This window comes from Ursus americanus, chromosome 36 (assembly GCF_024610735.1).
Source record: "Ursus americanus isolate L20-20 chromosome 36, mUrsAme1.1.p, whole genome shotgun sequence".
NCBI classification, from domain to species: Eukaryota; Metazoa; Chordata; class Mammalia; order Carnivora; family Ursidae; genus Ursus; species Ursus americanus.
This window is the reverse complement of record NC_142162.1, coordinates 25,772,218-25,790,957: the sequence shown is the minus strand read 5'-3', so window position 1 is coordinate 25,790,957 and position 18,740 is coordinate 25,772,218. Positions and strand designations below refer to the sequence as shown.

At 36.7% G+C, this 18,740-nt stretch overlaps 1 protein-coding gene and 1 non-coding gene across 4 annotated transcripts in view; both read left to right on the top strand.

The window, feature by feature from the left end:
* Positions 1-18,740, top strand: part of TMEM87A (transmembrane protein 87A) — a 41,777-nt gene that overhangs the window by 2,132 nt on the left and 20,905 nt on the right. For all 3 annotated transcript variants that reach the window (XM_087859118.1, XM_087859117.1, XM_087859119.1), the window contains exons 3-7: positions 2,174-2,259; positions 6,978-7,091; positions 8,970-9,023; positions 9,107-9,151; positions 15,852-15,972. In XM_087859118.1, the coding sequence (XP_087715244.1) occupies positions 2,174-2,259; positions 6,978-7,091; positions 8,970-9,023; positions 9,107-9,151; positions 15,852-15,972 (420 nt within the window). The remainder of the gene's footprint in view (positions 1-2,173; positions 2,260-6,977; positions 7,092-8,969; positions 9,024-9,106; positions 9,152-15,851; positions 15,973-18,740) is intronic.
* LOC123776506 (U6 spliceosomal RNA) lies at positions 4,187-4,291 on the top strand. The gene has a single exon (XR_015723215.1). It is a non-coding gene; the product is annotated as a U6 spliceosomal RNA (small nuclear RNA).

The following is an 18,740-nucleotide window of genomic DNA, read 5'->3' as shown; positions in this document are numbered from 1 at the left end:
TGCTTGTTAGATGTTTACTGAACACATGACTTAGGTTTGTCAGACCTTTGGCTCTGAATGAATAGGTTCAGTAAACCTTTGTTCACAGAAGGAGTATTTTACTGTTTGGGTCTTTGGAAGAGGAAGCTCAAAGATATTACCAGGGGATAGGGATTATATAGAAAAAACCAGTCTGTCCAGTGAGAAAACCACTGGATCTGAATCCAGAACATCCTATTGCATGTTAAAGAAAGGCTTCCTTTTATTTTTGAAATTGTGTTTATTTTAGGGACTAAATGGTCCTGGGTAACTGTTTCAGGATCAGGGATAACAGTTCAGATCATCCATGTGTGCTTCTATGCACATCTTTCTCCATGAAAGTGCCAAGTTATAAGTTGTAGTTGGATGATTTTGTTTTAATCATTTAGTAAGTAGTTATTAAAAACCTACTATGTGCCGGGCATCGTTTTAGACAGTAGGGAAGTGATAGAAAAGGTCCTCTCTCACTGAGCTTACAGTCAAACAGGAGTGAAGGGGACTGGTAAAATTTCTATGCAGAATAGACTATATCCAGGAAAACACAATCTCTTCTTAAGTTTGGTTTAAATCAGATTACCAAGACAAACTGGTCTGTCTTGTGAGGTTGGTATGGCTAGATAAGAGTAACTTTTAGGGATAGCAGTATTTGGTCTTTTGGAATAGCCTGACGGCCTGCATGCTATTCTACCTTTTTATCATGTATAGTCTTTTCTCACCTGTATTTTGATCAAATGGTGCTTTGCCAACTTAAGCAAGCAAGCTGCATATTTTGCAATGTTTACATTTCATTTTTCTGGAGGATTTGAGGCTCCTAAAAAGTTACATTGTCTTTCATTTTGTTACTTTTCTGCTTTCTCACATTTACCTTGTCTCTGATTTTATACTTTTAGGGCTGTGGTATATAGCTTTCCATGAAATTTTTGGGACCATTTTCATCTCTTAAAGCCACCCATTGAAAGTTCTGAATGGTGTCTTTTAACATAAATAGGTTTTTTTTGCAGCCAAGTCTTTCTGCAGATCTTCTGTTTGGGGGATTTTCTTATTGGTGTCTATTTAGTTAATCCCATCTTTGTATGGTTCTTCTCAATAGTTTACAGTGAGATTGCAAATATCCTTCTTATCATTTCCATAAATTCTATTTAGCACATCAGAGTTTTTGTATTTTAATTGAAGCTTGTAAAAGTGTGTCACTTGAAAATTAATTTGAGAAAACAATTTAAAACAAAGAAAAGGGAAAGGTTATAATTTTAGGTGTGTGCCTTTTGTTAAAGAACCAAAAATAGATTCCTAGATGCAGTCATGTTTATCTTTGTCACATTTGCATAAAGCAGGTATTTTCTAGTATATTTTCCATAACGCAGCTGGAGTCAAAGATAAACTGACATCCAGGGGGGACAGCTGAACAGTGATACAGTCAGATTTATGCTCTCAAATTTTTGGACTAATGCCTTGGTCCAATAGAATGTTGTGTTCCAAGCTATGTTTAATGAGTTATGAGGCCACTCTGACTTCATGAGGTTCCTTGAGGCCTCTCTTATGGTGGGTTTTGGAAAGAGTCTTTCATTTATGCCTTTGCTCTTCCTACCTTCCCCAGCCAGGCTTACTTTTTTTTCTTAGTTATGTCTGTCTAGTTTTGATATCTTTCAAGGTCTAAGCCATTAATTTTTTCCCTCAGTGGAATTATTTTGAATACTGCCTTGTGATATCCCTAATGTTATTCCTTGTTTCTCCAACTAGAACGTAGCCTCGTTAAGAATCCTGTGCTCTTCGACCTGACACAGTGTCATGTAGTTTTGTATACTTAATTTGCTCTGCTCCGTAAATATTTGAATGATAATAGAAGACTGATTTTAACTTAGGTCTGCTTTATCACTTCCAGGTTGTTCCAACAGAGAACCAGAAATTGAGGTTTTAAGGCATAAAAGTAGATACACTTAAGCAGGTCAAAAACTTTTTTTGTGAACAACAGTACTCACTTTTATCTGAAGAATGTCCAGTTCTTTTTACATATAATTACTTCAGTACCTTGTATTCGGAGAAGAGATGGTCTTTGAGTATCTGAATTTAGCAGGAAAAATAGAATGTGGGGTAGCAGTTTAGGAAAAATGCTTTGTTTGGGAATCATCTTTATTCACAAAGTTTTCTTCTTTTATAGTTGATGGAGAACCTTGTGACGTATCTTTGAATATAACCTGGTATCTGAAAAGTGCTGATTGTTACAATGAAATCTACAATTTCAAGGTAAGGAATATAAAATTAACAGACTTTTCTTGGACTTTAGTTATCATTGGGTCCTACCTGATAGAGGAAGGAGTGTCATGTAGCCAGGAGGAGAAGAGCTGAAATTAGTATCTTCTGTGCTTCCCAATTTGCAGACCTATTGTGCTAGTACTTCTCAAACTTTTTGGTCTCATCCCTTAAAAATTACTGCAGACTCTTGCTCCTGTAGGAGTGCTGACAGTACTGATTCCCATCTTTGGCCCTCCATTTTGTTCATGTTTGTTCAGTTACCTCTGTTGTGAGGCTATGTGTTCCAGGCCCCTTGGAGATTAATATACATAACCTTAGAACTATCCAAAATCTGTAAAGAACTTACCAAACTCAACACCCAAAGAACAAATAATCCAGTCAAGAAACGTTCAGAAGACATAAACAGACATTTCTGCAAAGAAGACGTACAAATGGCCAACAGACACATGAAAAAATGCTCAACATCACTCAGCATCAAGGAAATACAAATCAAAATCACAATGAGATACCACCTCATACCGGTCAGAATGGCTACAATTAACAAGTCAGGAAATGACAGATGTTGGTGAGGATGCAAAGAAAGGGGAACCCTCCTACACTGTTGGTGGGAATGTAAGCTGGTGTAGCCACTCTGGAAAACAGTATGGAGGTTCCTCAAAAGGTTGAAAATAGAGCTACCCTACAACCCAGCTATTATACTACTAGGTATTTACCCCAAAGATACAGACGTAGTGATCCAAAGGGACACCTGCACCCAAATGTTCATAGCAGCAATGTCCACAATAGCCAAACGATGGAAAGAGCCCAGATGTCCATCGACAGATGAATGGATAAAGATGTGGTATATATATACAATGGAATACTACTCAGCCATTAAAAAGAAGAAATCTTGCCATTTGCAACGATATGGATAGAACTAGAGGGTACTATGCTTAGTGAAATAAGTCAGTCAGAGAAAGACAGTTATCGTATGATCTCACCCATAATGTGGAATTTAAGAAGCAAAACAAAGGATCATAGGGGAAGGGAGGGAAAAATAAAGATGAAATCAGAGAGGGAGGCAAACTATAAGAGACTTTTTTGTTTAAAGATTTTATTTATTTTTATTATTTGAGAGAGCGAGAGAGAGCTTGAGCAGGGTGAAGGGCAGAGGGAGAAGCAGACTCTCTGATGAGCAAGGACCCTGATGCGGGACTTGATCCTGGGACTCCAGGATCATGACCTGAGCTGAAGGCAGACGCTTGACCGACTGAGCCACCCAGGCGCCCAACCATAAGAGATTCTTACCTCTAGGAAATAAACTGAGGGTTCCTGGAAGGAAGAAGGGTGGGGGATGGGATAACTGGGTGATGGGCAATAAGGAGGGCATGTGATGTATGAGCACCGGTATTATATAAGCCTGACGAATCACTGAACTCTATCTCTGAAACTAATAATACATTATAAATTAATTAATTGAATTTAATTAAAAATAAATAAATGAGCAAAAATTAAAAAAAAAAAAAAAAGGAATGCCTACCAAGGCCGGGATGGGGGGAGACTTGTTTTGGCATTCCATGAATCTGTTAGAGATAACATAGTCTTTACCCTTCCTGATGCACAGGTGGTGCCACAAGGTCTACTTAATGATTAGCTGTTAATTAGGTGCATGCAAGCCCTTGGCAGGTGCATGGGAATCCTTTGATCTCAGTACATTGCCCTTCTGCGTGTCCGTTCACTGTATAAAATCTATGGACTAAGGTCTGGATTTTGCAGAGAATAACTCTGCACCTGCCATGAATTGTCCTTTTCCCATTTCCCTCCCCGTGTCAGTCAGTTATCCTGAATAAAACTCTGCATAAACTGTAGAGAGTTGCCTGCTTTGCTTTCTAGTCTCAAAATACTTTCTCAGTTTGCGGAATACTTTATTGTTCCTCCTCCACCTTCTAACAGGCACATACACTAAAAGTGGAACAATACAGAGAGGATTAGCATGGCCTCTGTCCAAGGATGACACACAATTCATGAAGCATTCCATATTTAAAAAAAAAAAAAATTACTGCAGTTTCCAAAAAGACTTTTGTTCATGTGGGTTACTGTATTAGAAATTTAAACAGAAAATACAGAAATATGTATTAATTTATTTTAAAATAGCAGTAATAAGCCATTGTATATTAATATAAAAAATATTTTTTAATGAAAAATATTTTTTTCCAAAAAACACAGAAGAGGTATTATTTTGTATTTTTGCAAAGCCCTTCATTTAATGTTGGATAAAACAGAAGACAGCTGAATTCTTATATCTTCTTCACTCAGTTTATTGTGATACATTATTTTGGTTGAAGTATATGCACAAAATGTGGCCTCACACAGACACATAATTGGAAAAGGGAATGATATTTTAATAGTGTTTTCAGATAATTGTGGATAGTGTTCTTTGATTCTATACCAAAACGTAACAAGTAGAGTTTCTTAAAGGTCGGTGGCAATGTGGAATCTGAAACCGAATCAGTGAACTTTATTCCTACTCTTTTGTCTTTAAATAAGTTGGTGTCTCATGCACTTTGGTCTTTTATCTATGTCTGATTTTGGTTATTAAAAAATAATTCTTGACTGAACTTTATAAATTTTTAAAATATTAACTCATTTTACAATTAAGTTGAAGTTATATTTGTCTTTTTTAAAGATTTTATTTATTTATTTTTAAAGATTTTATTTATTTATTTGTAGAACGCATAAGCAGGTAGCAGCAGGCAGAGCAGGCAGAGGGAGAAGCAGGCTCCCCGCTAAGCAGGGAGCCCTACATGGGGCTCGATCCCAGGACCCTGGGATCATGACCTGAGCCGAAGGCAGACACTTAACCAACTGAGCCACGCAGGCGTCCCAAAGTTGTATTTGTTAATATCACCGTCCTGTCACATCAGAAACTCCTTAAGTATTAGAGACTGTTAAACTCATTATGAGGAAGATACAATTCTCAAATTTTATCATTGGCAGTGAATACTCTCAGTTGTCTTTCTTGAAGTGACAACCCCCCTTTGCCCATTTTCAAGAAAACATTTCCCAGATAACCAAACCTGAATAACTGTAGTTTGTCAGTTATTCTTTCAGGCAAATGAAAAAAGTGGATAGTTGAGGTTCTAAGTCAAAACAGTTGTAAAGTGTTTTATCTTGTTTATAGTATTTTGCATATTTCCCATTTTGTCTGATAGAATATTAAAAAATGCACATACTCAAAGTCCAGATTTAATAACATTAATAGTTTTTACTGCTTCATTAAGGGCATTCTTATGTAAAACTGGCTTTTTTTTTTTTTTTAACTGTATGTGACCGTAGTTACTACTGGTACAATGAAATGCCCTCTGCTTTGGTTCCTGATAAGAGGCAGCAGTTTTACCCATCATTACTTTTGCATTATCAGTACAAGGGAAATAACATTTTATTAGTAGTAGTATGGAAACAGTTTCAGACCTCATTTCAGAGTTGACCTAGTACACTGTACTTGGGCACTGAAGATATATGGCTCCAGGATGGATTTTTCAGGCCTTTTCCATTCTGTTTCTAGCCTCCATTTATCTCTTTTTTTTCCTTTCCAAAGATATTCTAACTAGTCTTTAAAAAATGTTCACCATCCAGTTGGTTTTTTAAACCTTAAGCATTTTGAATTTCTGCCTCTTTTTTTTTTTTTTTTTAAGATTTTATTTATTTATTTGACAGACAGAGAGACAGCCAGCGAGAGAGGGAACACAAGCAGGGGGAGTGGGAGAGGAAGAAGCAGGCTCCCAGCGGAGCATGGAGCCTGATGTGGGGCTCGATCCCAGGATCCTGGGATCACGCCCTGAGCCAAAGGCAGATGCTTAACGACTGAGCTACCCAGGCACCCCGATTTTTAGGGTTTTACATTACCTTTTTTGTGGTGTTGATGATTGTTTTTTCCTTTTGTTACACAACATTGAATAGGAGTGGTAGGACAGGGAAGACTAAGAGGACTGAAGAATTGAGAGAGAAATGATAATATGTCCAGAGTATAGTTTGAAGCACTATTGATCTTTCGCTCTTAATCGATCACTAATTGAATTTACAGTTAAAAACTTTATACATTTGATACTTGTGATACTGGTCAAGAGCTTAGCAGATCTGATCTTTATAGGTAAGATAAGTTAAGAATATAAAAATTATTTTGTGTTGCCAGAGGGCAGAATTATGCAAATGACATGCAGATAAGTTGGTGATGTAAAACTAGAGCTTAGGAAAAAAAAAAGGGAAGATTAGGGATGTAGGTATAGGAGAAAAATCACAGAACTGGTAGATGCAGCCAGAGAAATGGTGAGTTTTTTCAGAATATCAACAGTGGGCTATGAATAGCTGCAGCAGTTTTGTGCTTTGAGCTTATGAGCACAAGTACATCTTTTTGTTGTTGGCAGTTTAGTCTATTAACTTTTATAAATATATTTTCTTGTGACAAAACCTCTGGATTCTGGCATTTTCCAGGTCTTCCTAGAATTTTTAGAAGACCTACTCTTTGTGAGCCGTGAACTAGAATTCTGTACTTTAGAGTCTAATACTGTTGATTCTGGGTTACTATTACACAGTTTTTATCTGATGCTGTTAACTTTTAAAATAGCAAATCCAAGAATGTATCTATCGTATAGGCAATCTATTTGTTATCTTCTAAATACCTTACTTGTGAAAAGTAAGTTGTGTGCTTTGTATTTTCTCTGTTTTTACAGGCAGAAGAAGTGGAGACGTATTTGGAAAACCTTAAAGAAAAAAAAGGCTTGTCTGGGAAATATCAAACGTCATCAAAATTGTTCCAGAACTGCAGCGAACTCTTTAAAGCACAGGTAATGTTTGATAGTGGTTGGAGGGAAGTAGAAGAGGTGAAATATGTAATACCTGTATTTTTGGTGATTCCCTAGTTCCCACTTCTCAATTCTGTGTTCTGACAGAAATAACTTAGAAGCATGTTCCGAAGGTGCATAGTCAGCCACTTAATATTAATCTCATCAAAAAGAGGATGTGCTTTCCTTCGTGTGTAAAAAGCAAATCCCCATTTTTTTTTTATTATGGTAGGAAAAAAATTTACCATTTTAACCATTTTTAAGTGTGCCATTCGGGAGCATTAGGTACGTTTGCATTATTGGGCAATAATCACCAATAGTCATCTCCAGAACTTTCATCATCCCAAACTGACACTTCTTAACCATTAAACAGTAACACTCCCCTCCCCCCATCCCTGGTAACAACTATTCTACTTTGTCTCCATGAATTTCAGTATTTTAGATACTTCAAAGAAGTGGAATCATGCAATATTTGTTTGGCTTCTTTAGTGACATGTTTTCAAGGTTCATCCATATAACGTGTATTAGAATTTAATTCTTTTTTAAGGCTGAATTGTATATATATATACACCACATTTTGTTTATCCATTCATCCACTGATGGACATTTTAAACCTCCAATTTTCAGTTCTTTTGTCATCTCATCTAATTGATACGTTCCCAGAAAAATCAGTGTTTCTAGATTTTATTGCTACAGACCTGAACTCAAAGAGTTGAATTTCACATCTTTCCTTGAGTAAAAGAGAAGAGGCGAATAATGTTGTGTATTTTTAATGCTTACACATATGTAATCATGTAAGTGAAATTTATATTGTGGAATTCTTTTTCCTTAGAGATAGGGTCTAGCACCAATGTTTTGATAGAAAAATTATATATGGGTGTTGAAAATAGTTATTGTTAGCTATAGCCTTTTTGTCCTTACTGTTTTTATTGCTTTGGAATATTTAGCAAATTGCCTTGAAGAGGCAGAGTTCCCCGAAAGCTAAGGTTTCTGTCCAGTTACTAGAAGTTGATTTATAAGAAGGCCTTAATTTAATAGTGATTGATAAGCAGATGAAGTAATTGATAATCGAACTATAACAATTGATAATTGAGTTCTTATTGTAGCTTAGATTTTATGGATTTGGAGGAGAAAGAAGATATCTTTAAAATGGTGGAAGAATAAGAAATCTAGAAACAGTGGAATGTTGAGTAAGGGGCTCTCTGTTAGTTTTCTAGCCTGGGAGGGTTGGTTCGCCTTTCTTGGATTTGATCATGGAAGGCTACCTGTTGTATACTGTTGCCCAGGGTTCACTTTGAGATCTGCTATAATCTTTCCAGGGTCTTGGCATATACCCCTATTGGTAAGCTTACCTCTCCTCCAGTCTAATGTAACAGAGTTGAAATATGTATTCTAATTACTCAGGAAGGAGAATCCCTTATCTGCTGATAACTGATAAGACAAATGATTAGTGTAGTTTTTTTATAGGCGTGAGTGTGTTGTGGAAGGAGCACCTCAGTGGACCCAAGAGTTAAAAATCCTACATTCAAATCCCATTTCTGCATCTAAAGCTTTATAATGTTGAGTCATATTTTTCTCATCTGTAGCAAGAGAGGGAATCATAAGATCTCTCCATCCTAAGCATATACCTTCTATTTAAGGTTTTTTAAATTCTTTAAAATCTTTAATTCTTAATAGAAAAATTGAATGGCCAGTTTAGTCTGATACTATTTTTTAGTTCTCAGCAGGGGTTTATTCACTTGTTTGTGGTTCATTGGAAATCTTTGTCTGTCAGTGCCATATACTGTTCCAGTAAGTTTTGCTGTAACCGTTTCTGTGGATTTTGAACTGTGCTTTTACTTATTATACCTCTTTAACTTTAATGTTATATTTCTTCCATAGAGCTTTTCTGGGGATTTTGTGCATCGGTTGCCTCTCTTAGGAGAAAAACAAGAGGTAATTGTTTTCATTGTTACGTATTTCTGAGAGTAAAGTAAAAATTCTGAATTAATTTTCTTTTCCTTTTTTAATATTTAAAGGCTAAGGAGAATGCAACAAATCTTACCCTTACTGGAGACAAAACTGTAAGTGTAGTAGGGAATTTGGGGGATTGAACACATATTTCAGTTTTCTTAGGTTTATGTGTTTTGAATTATCTTGGTATCGTACCATTTAAAAAAGAAACTTAAGAATGGAAGTTTAAACACCAAAATGTTGGGGTGCCTGCCTGCCTTCGTCAGTAGAGCATGTGACTCTTGATCTTGGGGTCGTCAGTTCATATCCCACATCTGGTGTAGAGATTACTGGAAAAAAAAAAAAAAGAACTTTAAACACCAAAATGTTAATAATGGTTGTTGTGGATAATATAGCAGTTTTTATTTTCTTCTTTGTATTTCCTGTATTTTCCCTATTTGCTACAATCTGTTGTTTTTGTAATCATCACCCGATAAATATGACTCATAAATAGGAAGAACCTTTTAAGAAAGAACCTCAAACTCCATCTAAAATTATCTTATGATAGAATATAACTGGAAGACAGTTTGGAAGATTGAAGTAAGGTAGAAGATGATAAATATGCCTTTTTTCATAATTCACTTTGTAATTCACAGTAACTAATTCTTCAAAACTTTACCCCTTAAAAATATAGAGTAAATAAGACAACCATGTTGGATCATACTTTTTACAAAACTGATTAAAGTTTTAAATTTTACGATGACTTTATTCAGAGATACATATCTCAGAATTCAGCCTCTTAAAAGCTATAATTCAGTCTTTTTTATAGTATATTCACAAGTTGTGCAGGCACCAATCAGGATCTAATTCCAGAACGTCTTTGTCACCCGAGAAGTCACTATTTTAAATATGGCAGAGGGGCGCCTGGGTGGCGCAGTCGTTAAGCATCTGCCTTTGGCTCAGGGCATGATCCGGGCGTTGTGGGGTCGAGCCCCATATCAGGCTCCTCTGCTATGAGCCTGCTTCTTCCTCTCCCACTCCCCCTGCTTCTGTTCCCTCTCTCGCTGGCTGTCTCTATCTCTTCAAATAAATAAAAAATAAAATCTTTTAAAAATAAATAAATAAATATGGCAGAGCCATTAGCCGTCACTTCCCTTCCACCCTTGCCCCAGCCCTAGGCAACCACTATTCTTTTTGTCTACGGATTTGCCTGTTCTATTCATTTTATGTAAATGGAATCATGCAGTTGTGGTCTTGTGCCTGGCTTCTTTACAATTTAAAACTCTGTCTTAACTTTTACTTCCTTCTTGTGTGGAACCTTAAGATCAGTCAGAGGTGAGTGATTAGGGCCTTCACAGGTCTCTCTTGGGTCTGTGTGTACAGCCCCGCATATATGTGCATAGATCTGCATGTACTTGTAGCCTTGTGGATTTTCAGGAATATTTTGGAGTTTTTCAAAGCCCCTATGGCCATCTCATTTCCAGTTTCTCCTTTTAAGTGTTTAGTCAGCCTCACGATAGCCCAGCCTGCTAATAACTTCACCTGTTCGGGGTGGGCAGCTGTGATCTGTCGCAGTTGGGGCTGAGTGCCTTTGACAGTTCCCTGAGTATAGGATCCTTTCCACTGAATGAGGCTGGATTAGGTCATACAAAAGATAAGACCTGAGAAAGGAGCTTTTCAGCACCTGCCAGACAGCTCTGCCACTGGGTTTTAGGGCATCTTCGGACTTGTTCTGGTTTTCCCAGTGGCTGCAAAATTGCTATTTTTCACAGCCATTACAGTTGTGAGAACTTTGGTTTTAAGGTGCTTGGAAGAGGGACATGGGATTAGGATGAACAAAAACACCACAGGCTTGCTTTTCTTAATGAGCCCTAACTGTTTTTCTTAAGGAAACACATTTAGGGTTGGCGCAAGTCTTTAGCTAATTTCTGGACTTGCAGAAATGTTGATTTAGATCATTCTTGCCCATGTTCTTGTTGCTTTTAGAAATGAGTGCATTTTCAGGGGTCCTCATTCCGCTATTCTGGAGGTGTCCCCACTTTCCCTACCCTGATTTATAGTTTATAGAATTTTAACCTAAAGATGAGTTTGGCACTGCAGAGTTCATTAAAAATTTTTTTTTTTTTTTTGGAAAAAACAGTGTTGGTTTTTTCTTACTGCTCGTCTATATACATTCATTATCAAAAATTTAGAGAACATACATAAATGCAAAGAAGAAAATAATCATTTGTAATACTACCACACACTGACAGAGTATAAATTTATTTATTTTATTGTCTTTTGTCTCCAAGCATGCTTATATTTATTTAATAATGGGAATTCTACAATATATATTATGTTGTAGCTTTATTTTTTAGCTTAACAGTATAACATGGACGTCCTTCCAGTTTAGTAAATATCATATGACATCATTATTTAAGTCCCTGCAGAGTGTTTTATTGTTTGAATACACTGCAATTTGTTAGCAGACTATTGTTAGACATCTGTGTGTTTCATTATCTTGCAATTTTGGACAGCACTTCAGTGATGAATTAAAGATTTAAAAAAAAATTTTTATATTCTAGTTTCAAAAGACTTCCGTGTTGGCAAACTTGTTCCTTCTATAACTTAAAAGTAAAAATCCCTTATAATTTTATTTTCTAGCAGTTCGGTGTGATACACAGAACACATGCATATTGACCAAAGTGAGATCATATTATATATGCTGCTATATAATTTTTTGTTTTCATTTAATAGATTGGTACATTGAGTGCTTCTTCACTTTTTTTGTGGTTGCATATTATTTCATTTTACCATGATTTTTATATTTAACTCCTGGTTGATGTATATTGCTTTGTTTCCAAATTTTCACTGTTATAGATAAGGTCCCATTCATAATGTATAGCTATATCTTTGTGCACATTTTTTTTTTAAGTAGGCTCCACTCAGGGGCTTGAACTCACGACCCTGAGATCAAGACCTAAGTGGAGATCAGGAGTCCGACTTGCTCAACTGACTGAGCCACCCAGCACCCCTGTGCACATTTATAATATTTTCTTACCCTAAATTCCTAGAGGTGGAATTGCTGGGTCCCAAGTGTATGCACAGTTTATAAGTTTTTTTTTTTTTTGTATTGTCAATGTGCTCTAGAGAAAAATTATAGCAATTTATCGTCCCAAGAAAATAGGATTGAGATTCCCTCTTTGCTCACTAACAGTGGCTGTTATAATTTAAAACAGATTTTATGCAGTTTGTCAGGTTAAATTGTTGTAAATTGTGGGGCACCTGGGTGGCTCAGTCGTTAAGTGTCTGCCTTCGGCTCAGGGCGTGATTCCGGCATTCTGGGATCGAGCCCCGCATCAGGCTCCTCTGCTGGGAGCCTGCTTTTTCCTCTCCCACTCCCACCCCCCCCCCCCGCTTGTGTTCCCGCTCTTGCTGGCTGTCTTGCTCTCTCTGTCAAATAAATAAATAAAATATTTTTAAAAAATTGTTGTAAATTGTATTTTTAAAAAATTATTGTTGAAGCCAAACATTTATATGCATAGTGGCTGTTTGTAATTGTGCTTTTATTCAGTGGTCTTCTGTGCATAGCATACTTTCATTTTATTTTTTTTAAAGATTTTGTATTTATTTTTAAATAATCTCTACACCAATAATGGGCACAAACTTATTAACCCCAAGATCAAGAGTCACATGCTCCACCAACTGAGCCAGCCAGGTGCTCCCTGTGCATAGCATACTTTTAAATTCTACTCAAGGGTTGATACCTGTTCCTAGTGATTAAAGCTGGTTGAAAGATAACCCTGTTGAATATCACAAGTAATATTTAGAGATATTTAATCAGATTATAATAAAAAGAGATTTATCTGTCCTTTGATCATTCTTCCTGAAAATTGGGCCTAAGAGGAGAATACCTTAATAATCCCATTTATTTATTTAAAGAAGATTTTATTTGTTTATTTGAGATAGAGAATGGGGGGTGGGGAGAAGCAAGTTCCCTGCTGAGCAGGGAGCCCAACATGGGGCTTGATCCCAGCACCCTGGGATCGTGACCTGAACTGACCGACTGAGCCACCCAGGCGGCCCTAATAATCCTGTTTAAAGGGTAGTCACAAGTTTAGCACCACCCCCTTTTATTAAAGCTCTGATAAAACATGTTTTTTTGACAAAGGGGCCTTTCTCTGTCCTTTCTCCCTAAGAAGATTTAATGTTTTTGTTAATTTAGTTTTATGGTTTGATTTAAGCAAGTAATGTGATATATTTACCATTGTAATGTTTTTTAAATTAGTAGATTTTCTTTTTTAGAGCAGCTTTAGATTCATAACAAAATTGAGCAAAAGGCAGGGTTCCCACACAGCTCCTCCACAAATGCATAGACTCCCCCACCATCACCATCTTGCACCAACCAGTGTGGCACATTTGTTACAATTGATGAACCAACATTGACACTTCGTTATCAACCAAAGTCCATAGTTACATAAGTGTTAGTTCCTTGTGTTGTATAGTGTTTGGTTTTTAATCAAATGTAAAATGACAGCTACACACCATTATAATATAGAGAATAGTTTCATTGCCCTAAAAATCCTCAGTGCTCCTCCCACCTAGTCATCTCCCTCCCTTCAAGCCTCTGGCAGTTATTGATTTTTTTCTTTAAAGATGTATTTATTTGTGGGGGGTGGGACAGAGGGAAAAAGGGTGAGAGAATCTCCAGCAGACTCCCCGCTGAGTGTGGAGCCCCACATGGGGCTCGATCTTATGACCCTGAGATCATGACCTGAGCTGAAATCAAGAGTCAAATGCTTAACTGACTGAGCCACCCAGGTTCCCCTGATTGTTTTTTTGTTTTGTTTTTTTACTGTCTCCATAGTTTTGCATTTTCCAGAATGTCTTATAGTTGAAATTGTGTGATATATAGCCTTTTCAGATTAGCTTCTTCCACTTAGTATTATGAATTTAAGGTTTCTTCATGCCTTCTCATGGCTTGATAATTCATTTCTTTTTAGTGCTAAATAATATTCCATTACTTGAATGTACCACAGTTTATTTTATCCATTCACCTCTTAAAGGACAATTATGAAGGAGCTAATAATAGTACCTATCATATGTGGTTGTTGTAAGGATTAAGGACTATAATAAATGTTAAACCTGTGACGGAGTGCCTGGCATATCTTTTAAGATTCTTAATTGGTATTATGTTCTCAGTATTCTGAACTAGACTGTCAAAGCTTGGTTACCAAGTCAGAACTTGGCATATGGTTATTTTTACAGGCTCAAAATATGTATATCCCAGAGTTAGATGGAAACTTTGTCAAATCCTGGAATATGAGAATTAAGGAGTCCCTTTGAAATTTGTAAGAGGTAGTTTTAAGGTGTATAAAATTAAGACCAGAGCAGCTCGTTACACCAACTAAATTTTATTGGTTAATACACAAGTAAGTTCTAATTATAGGTAAAGGACACAATGTACCTGTAACTTTGAAGCTTTAAATTTTTCTCATAAATTGCTCCTTAATTTTGTCTGAAAGAGGCCTTTAGGCAGAGATAAATCTATGTGATTCAGCATGGCATTTATGTTCTTAAGAAGATAACCCAGGGGCGCCTGGGTGGCTCAGTCATTAAGCGTCTGCCTTTGGCTCAGGGCGTGATGCTGGCATTCTGGGATCGAGCCCCACGTCCGGCTCCTCCACTGGGAGCCTGCTTCTTCCTCTCCCACTCCCCCTGCCTATGTTCCCTCTCTCGCTGGCTGTCTCTCTCTGTCAAATAAATAAATAAAATCTTTAAAAAAAAAAGTTATTAAGATAACCCAGTAAATGTATTATAGCTGTAGGATCATTTAATCTACTTTGACACTTTGGGTTTGTATCTTGGAGTATAATTTTTGAAATCTTGTTCTGGACTCTTCTTGGGTTGTAGGATAATTTGAACATTTGAGAAAACCTGAGGCTCCACAGGAAAACACATTAATATGTAAAATCTGTTATCCACTTTGAGGGGTTTCATAGATCAATGAAGCTTACCCAGAGCTGTCTGGATAAAAGTCTCTTTTAATTTTAAGACCAGAAGGTAATAAATTGTAAGTCTAAGTAGTAGTACCTACTTTCACACAAGGAAGAAGCCAATAATTTTCTGTGTTTATCTCCTTTATCATTGTGTTTTAGTCTTGTGTTTGTGAAGGTCCATAGTCCATCTAGCAAGTATGGCAACAGATCTTTTGCAGGCTTTTTGCTTGGCCTTTGTGTAAACCGACTGGCCTTGGAATGGATTCTTCCCAAGTTAACTGGTTTTGTAAACATGGAGGCTATTACTTCCACTTCCTTTACTTTGAGGGACAGTGACTCCACATAGAGTGGCCATGATTAAATTTTTGGTAAAAATGTGAGTCCTTTTCAGGAGAAATTCTGGTAGTCTAGGAAGGACATTGAACAAAGGGAATTAAATTCAGGAGTTAGTGTTAATAATATACATCATGGGTGTTTTTGTTTTGTTTTGAGGTGATTTAAATCTCCTTATTTTGTCTGTGTAAAATATAACCAAGTATCCTAGCATGGCTTAATGAAACAGATGCAGTTTAGTGATTTTTAGCTGAGGTTTTCCTTGTAAAAAAAAATATGTTAAATACGTGATTTTTGTGCATAACAAGATATAAAATGTCCTGTCTCTTAGTAATTTGTAGTCTGACATACTTTATCGTATGCACTATAGGCCTGTTTGTTTTGTTGTGCCTACTGTTTTAATGAATTAAAGTGAAGAACTCACCACGTTTCTGGGCACATTCTGGAAGAAGATTTTCATATTAACATGTGTTCTTAGTTCTTAAGACTTGTAGATTTGATGTTTTTTTTTTTTCTCCAGGCAATGCATGATCCACTGAAAACTTGGCAAGATGCACCATACATTTTTATTGTACATATTGGCATTTCATCCTCAAAGGAATCCTCAAAAGAAAATTCACTTACCAGTAATCTTTTTACCAGTAAGTACAGTTTGTTCCTTTTTACCATTGATACTATCTAGTTGTGTCATGTGTGATGGGTAGTGTAAAATTGCTTTAAGGGAGGGAATAATTAAGAATGTTTGTTGTGAGGGTGCCCGGGTGGCTCAGTCCCTTAAGGGTCCTGGAATTGAGCCCCCCATTGGGCTTCCTGGTCAGTGGGGAGCCTGTTTCTCCCTCTCCCTCTGCCTGCCACTCCCCCTGCTTGTGCTCCCTTTGTCTTCAGCAAATGAATAAATAAAATCTTAAAAAAAAAAAAAAAGAATTTGTGTTCTGTACCATATACAGTCTTAGGCACTTCACTTATGCTTTCTTGTTATGTATTACAGATACTAGATTTCATTTGCCTTCATTCGATCCTCCTGCTTTGAAGATTCTTAATTGGTATTATGTTCTCAGAATTCTGAACTAGACTTGTCAGAACTTGGAAATTTTTGAATTAATTGACTTTGGTAATTTTTTAATGTCTCAGTTTTTCTTAGTATTCTCCTTTCTATTTTTACCCAGTTCCTGGAGTCATTATCTCTTACTTGGAATTTTATGGTCACTTAACCAGTCTTATTTTCTGTAGTTTCTTTTTTTTTGTTTCTTCCTTCTTTGCAGTTTTCTTCCTTCCCCTCCTCTGTTGAGTAGAATATTGAATGAAACAATGATGATGACCATCCTTATCTGGCTCCTGACTTTATTGGCAATATTAGCACATTTCACCATTAATTACATTCGCTGTGGACTTTTCAGAATATTCTGTGTTTGGTTAAGGATGTTTCTTTCTTTTCCTCATTTACTAAGTGTATTTTTCTGCCTTTTTTTTAGTATGGAGAATGAATGCTCAGTTTTATCAAATGTTTTGATTGTATTGATTAAAATAATCATGTAGATGGGGCGCCTGGGTGGCGCAGTCATTAAGCGTCTGCCTTCGGCTCAGAGCGTGATCCCGGCGTTATGGGATCGAGCCCCACATCAGGCTCCTCCGCTGGGAGCCTGCTTCTTCCTCTCCCACTCCCCCTGCTTGTGTTCCCTCTCTCTCTGGCTGTCTATCTCTGTCAAATAAATAAAATCTTTAAAAAAAAAAATAATCGTGTAGATTCCCCCATTAATCTGTTAATGTGTTGCATTATATTAACCGATTTTTCTAATGTTAAACCATTCCTGGGGGCACCTGGTGGCTCAGTTGGTTAAGCATCTGCCTTCAGCCCAGGTCCCTTGGTTCGAGCCCAGTGTCGGGTTTCTTGCTCAGTGGGAACTCTGCTTCTCCTTCTCCCCCTGCCCCTTTCCCGCTCATGTTCGCTCTTTCTTTCTCAAAGAAATAAATAAAATTAAAAAAATTAAAACCCCATTCTTGAATTTCTGAGATGCCAATATTTGGTATTGATACACAAACACACACTCATAAACATATATATACATAGCTGACTTTTGTTTTACAGAATTTTATTTGGAAGTTTTGTTCATAGTAAGATGGCCCTGTAATTTTCTTTTCTCATAACTGGTATCTGTGGGTTTTGGCATCCAGGTTATGCTGGTCTTATACAATGAATTGGAGAATGTCCCCTATTATAAAATTCTGTGGCGTAGTTTTTGTATGGGTAGGATTATCCATTTTTAACGTTTTGTAGAACTTATAATAGTGTTTTGGCTTGATGTTCTTTTTTTCCTCCCCTATATGGATTTTAAATGACTGATTAATTTTTTTAATAGTAATAAGTTGTTTTTTTAATTATCCTGTTTTTACTTGAATCGATGTATTTTGTTTTTGAGAAATTGTCCGTATCATTCAAGATTTCAAATTTTATTGGCATAAAGTTATGAATACCATTTCTTTACCGGAAAATCTGTTATCTGTAGCTTTTCTCATTCTTAATATTGCTTTTATCTCCCCTTTTAACTTTTAAAAAATCTTTCTAGAATTGTATTTTACTAAATTTTTATCCCAGTGAACCAGCTTTTGTTAGTTTTTCCCAACTGTATCTTTCTTTTCTATTCCATTATTTCTTTTGTTTGACTTAATTTAAAATTTTTGTTTTTTATAGATTGTGTTGAATGCTTTTAATTCCCAATACAGAAATGGGTTTTATGCTCTATAGTTATATGGGATATAGCAGTTCTAGGTAAATGAGCGGGTGGCCCTGCCCAGTTTCTGGACCCAAGATGTATGTGTATCCTGTATTTCTAGGCCCATAGCTTTCTAAAGAGTAATAGTCTACAGTAGCAGTTGCCAACATTTGCTTTCAACCTTCTTTCTTTGAAAAGGATGGAAAAGAAGTCCTATTCCGTTCCACTTCAGCCTCTTCATGCATCAAATCTGGCTCTGCTCCTCCTCCTCAGAATCCTGCTAGTTTTGATCCCATAGGAACTGTACTCCCAACTACCACAGCTTGCTTTTTGGGCCCAGAGTTACTTTTTTAGTTACCTTTTGCCTCATACACTGTTCTGAGTTTTTGTTTAGTTTTGATATTTGGAGGTGTTTATATTGTTTTTAGCTTATGTCCTTATTTTGTTTTGTTTTATCCATCTGTTTGGAGCTAAGAAGAAGGTACTTTTTTTTTTAAAGATTTTATTTACTTATTTGAGAGAAAGAGCAGGCACGATAGAGAAAGCACAAGTGGGGGGATTGGAGGGGAGAGGCAGAAGCAGACTCCCTGCTGAGCAGGCAGACTGATGCGGGACTGGATCCCAGGATTTGGGGATTGTCACCTGAGCCAAAGGCAGACGCTTAACCGACTGAGCCTCCCAGGCGCCCCAAGAAGAAG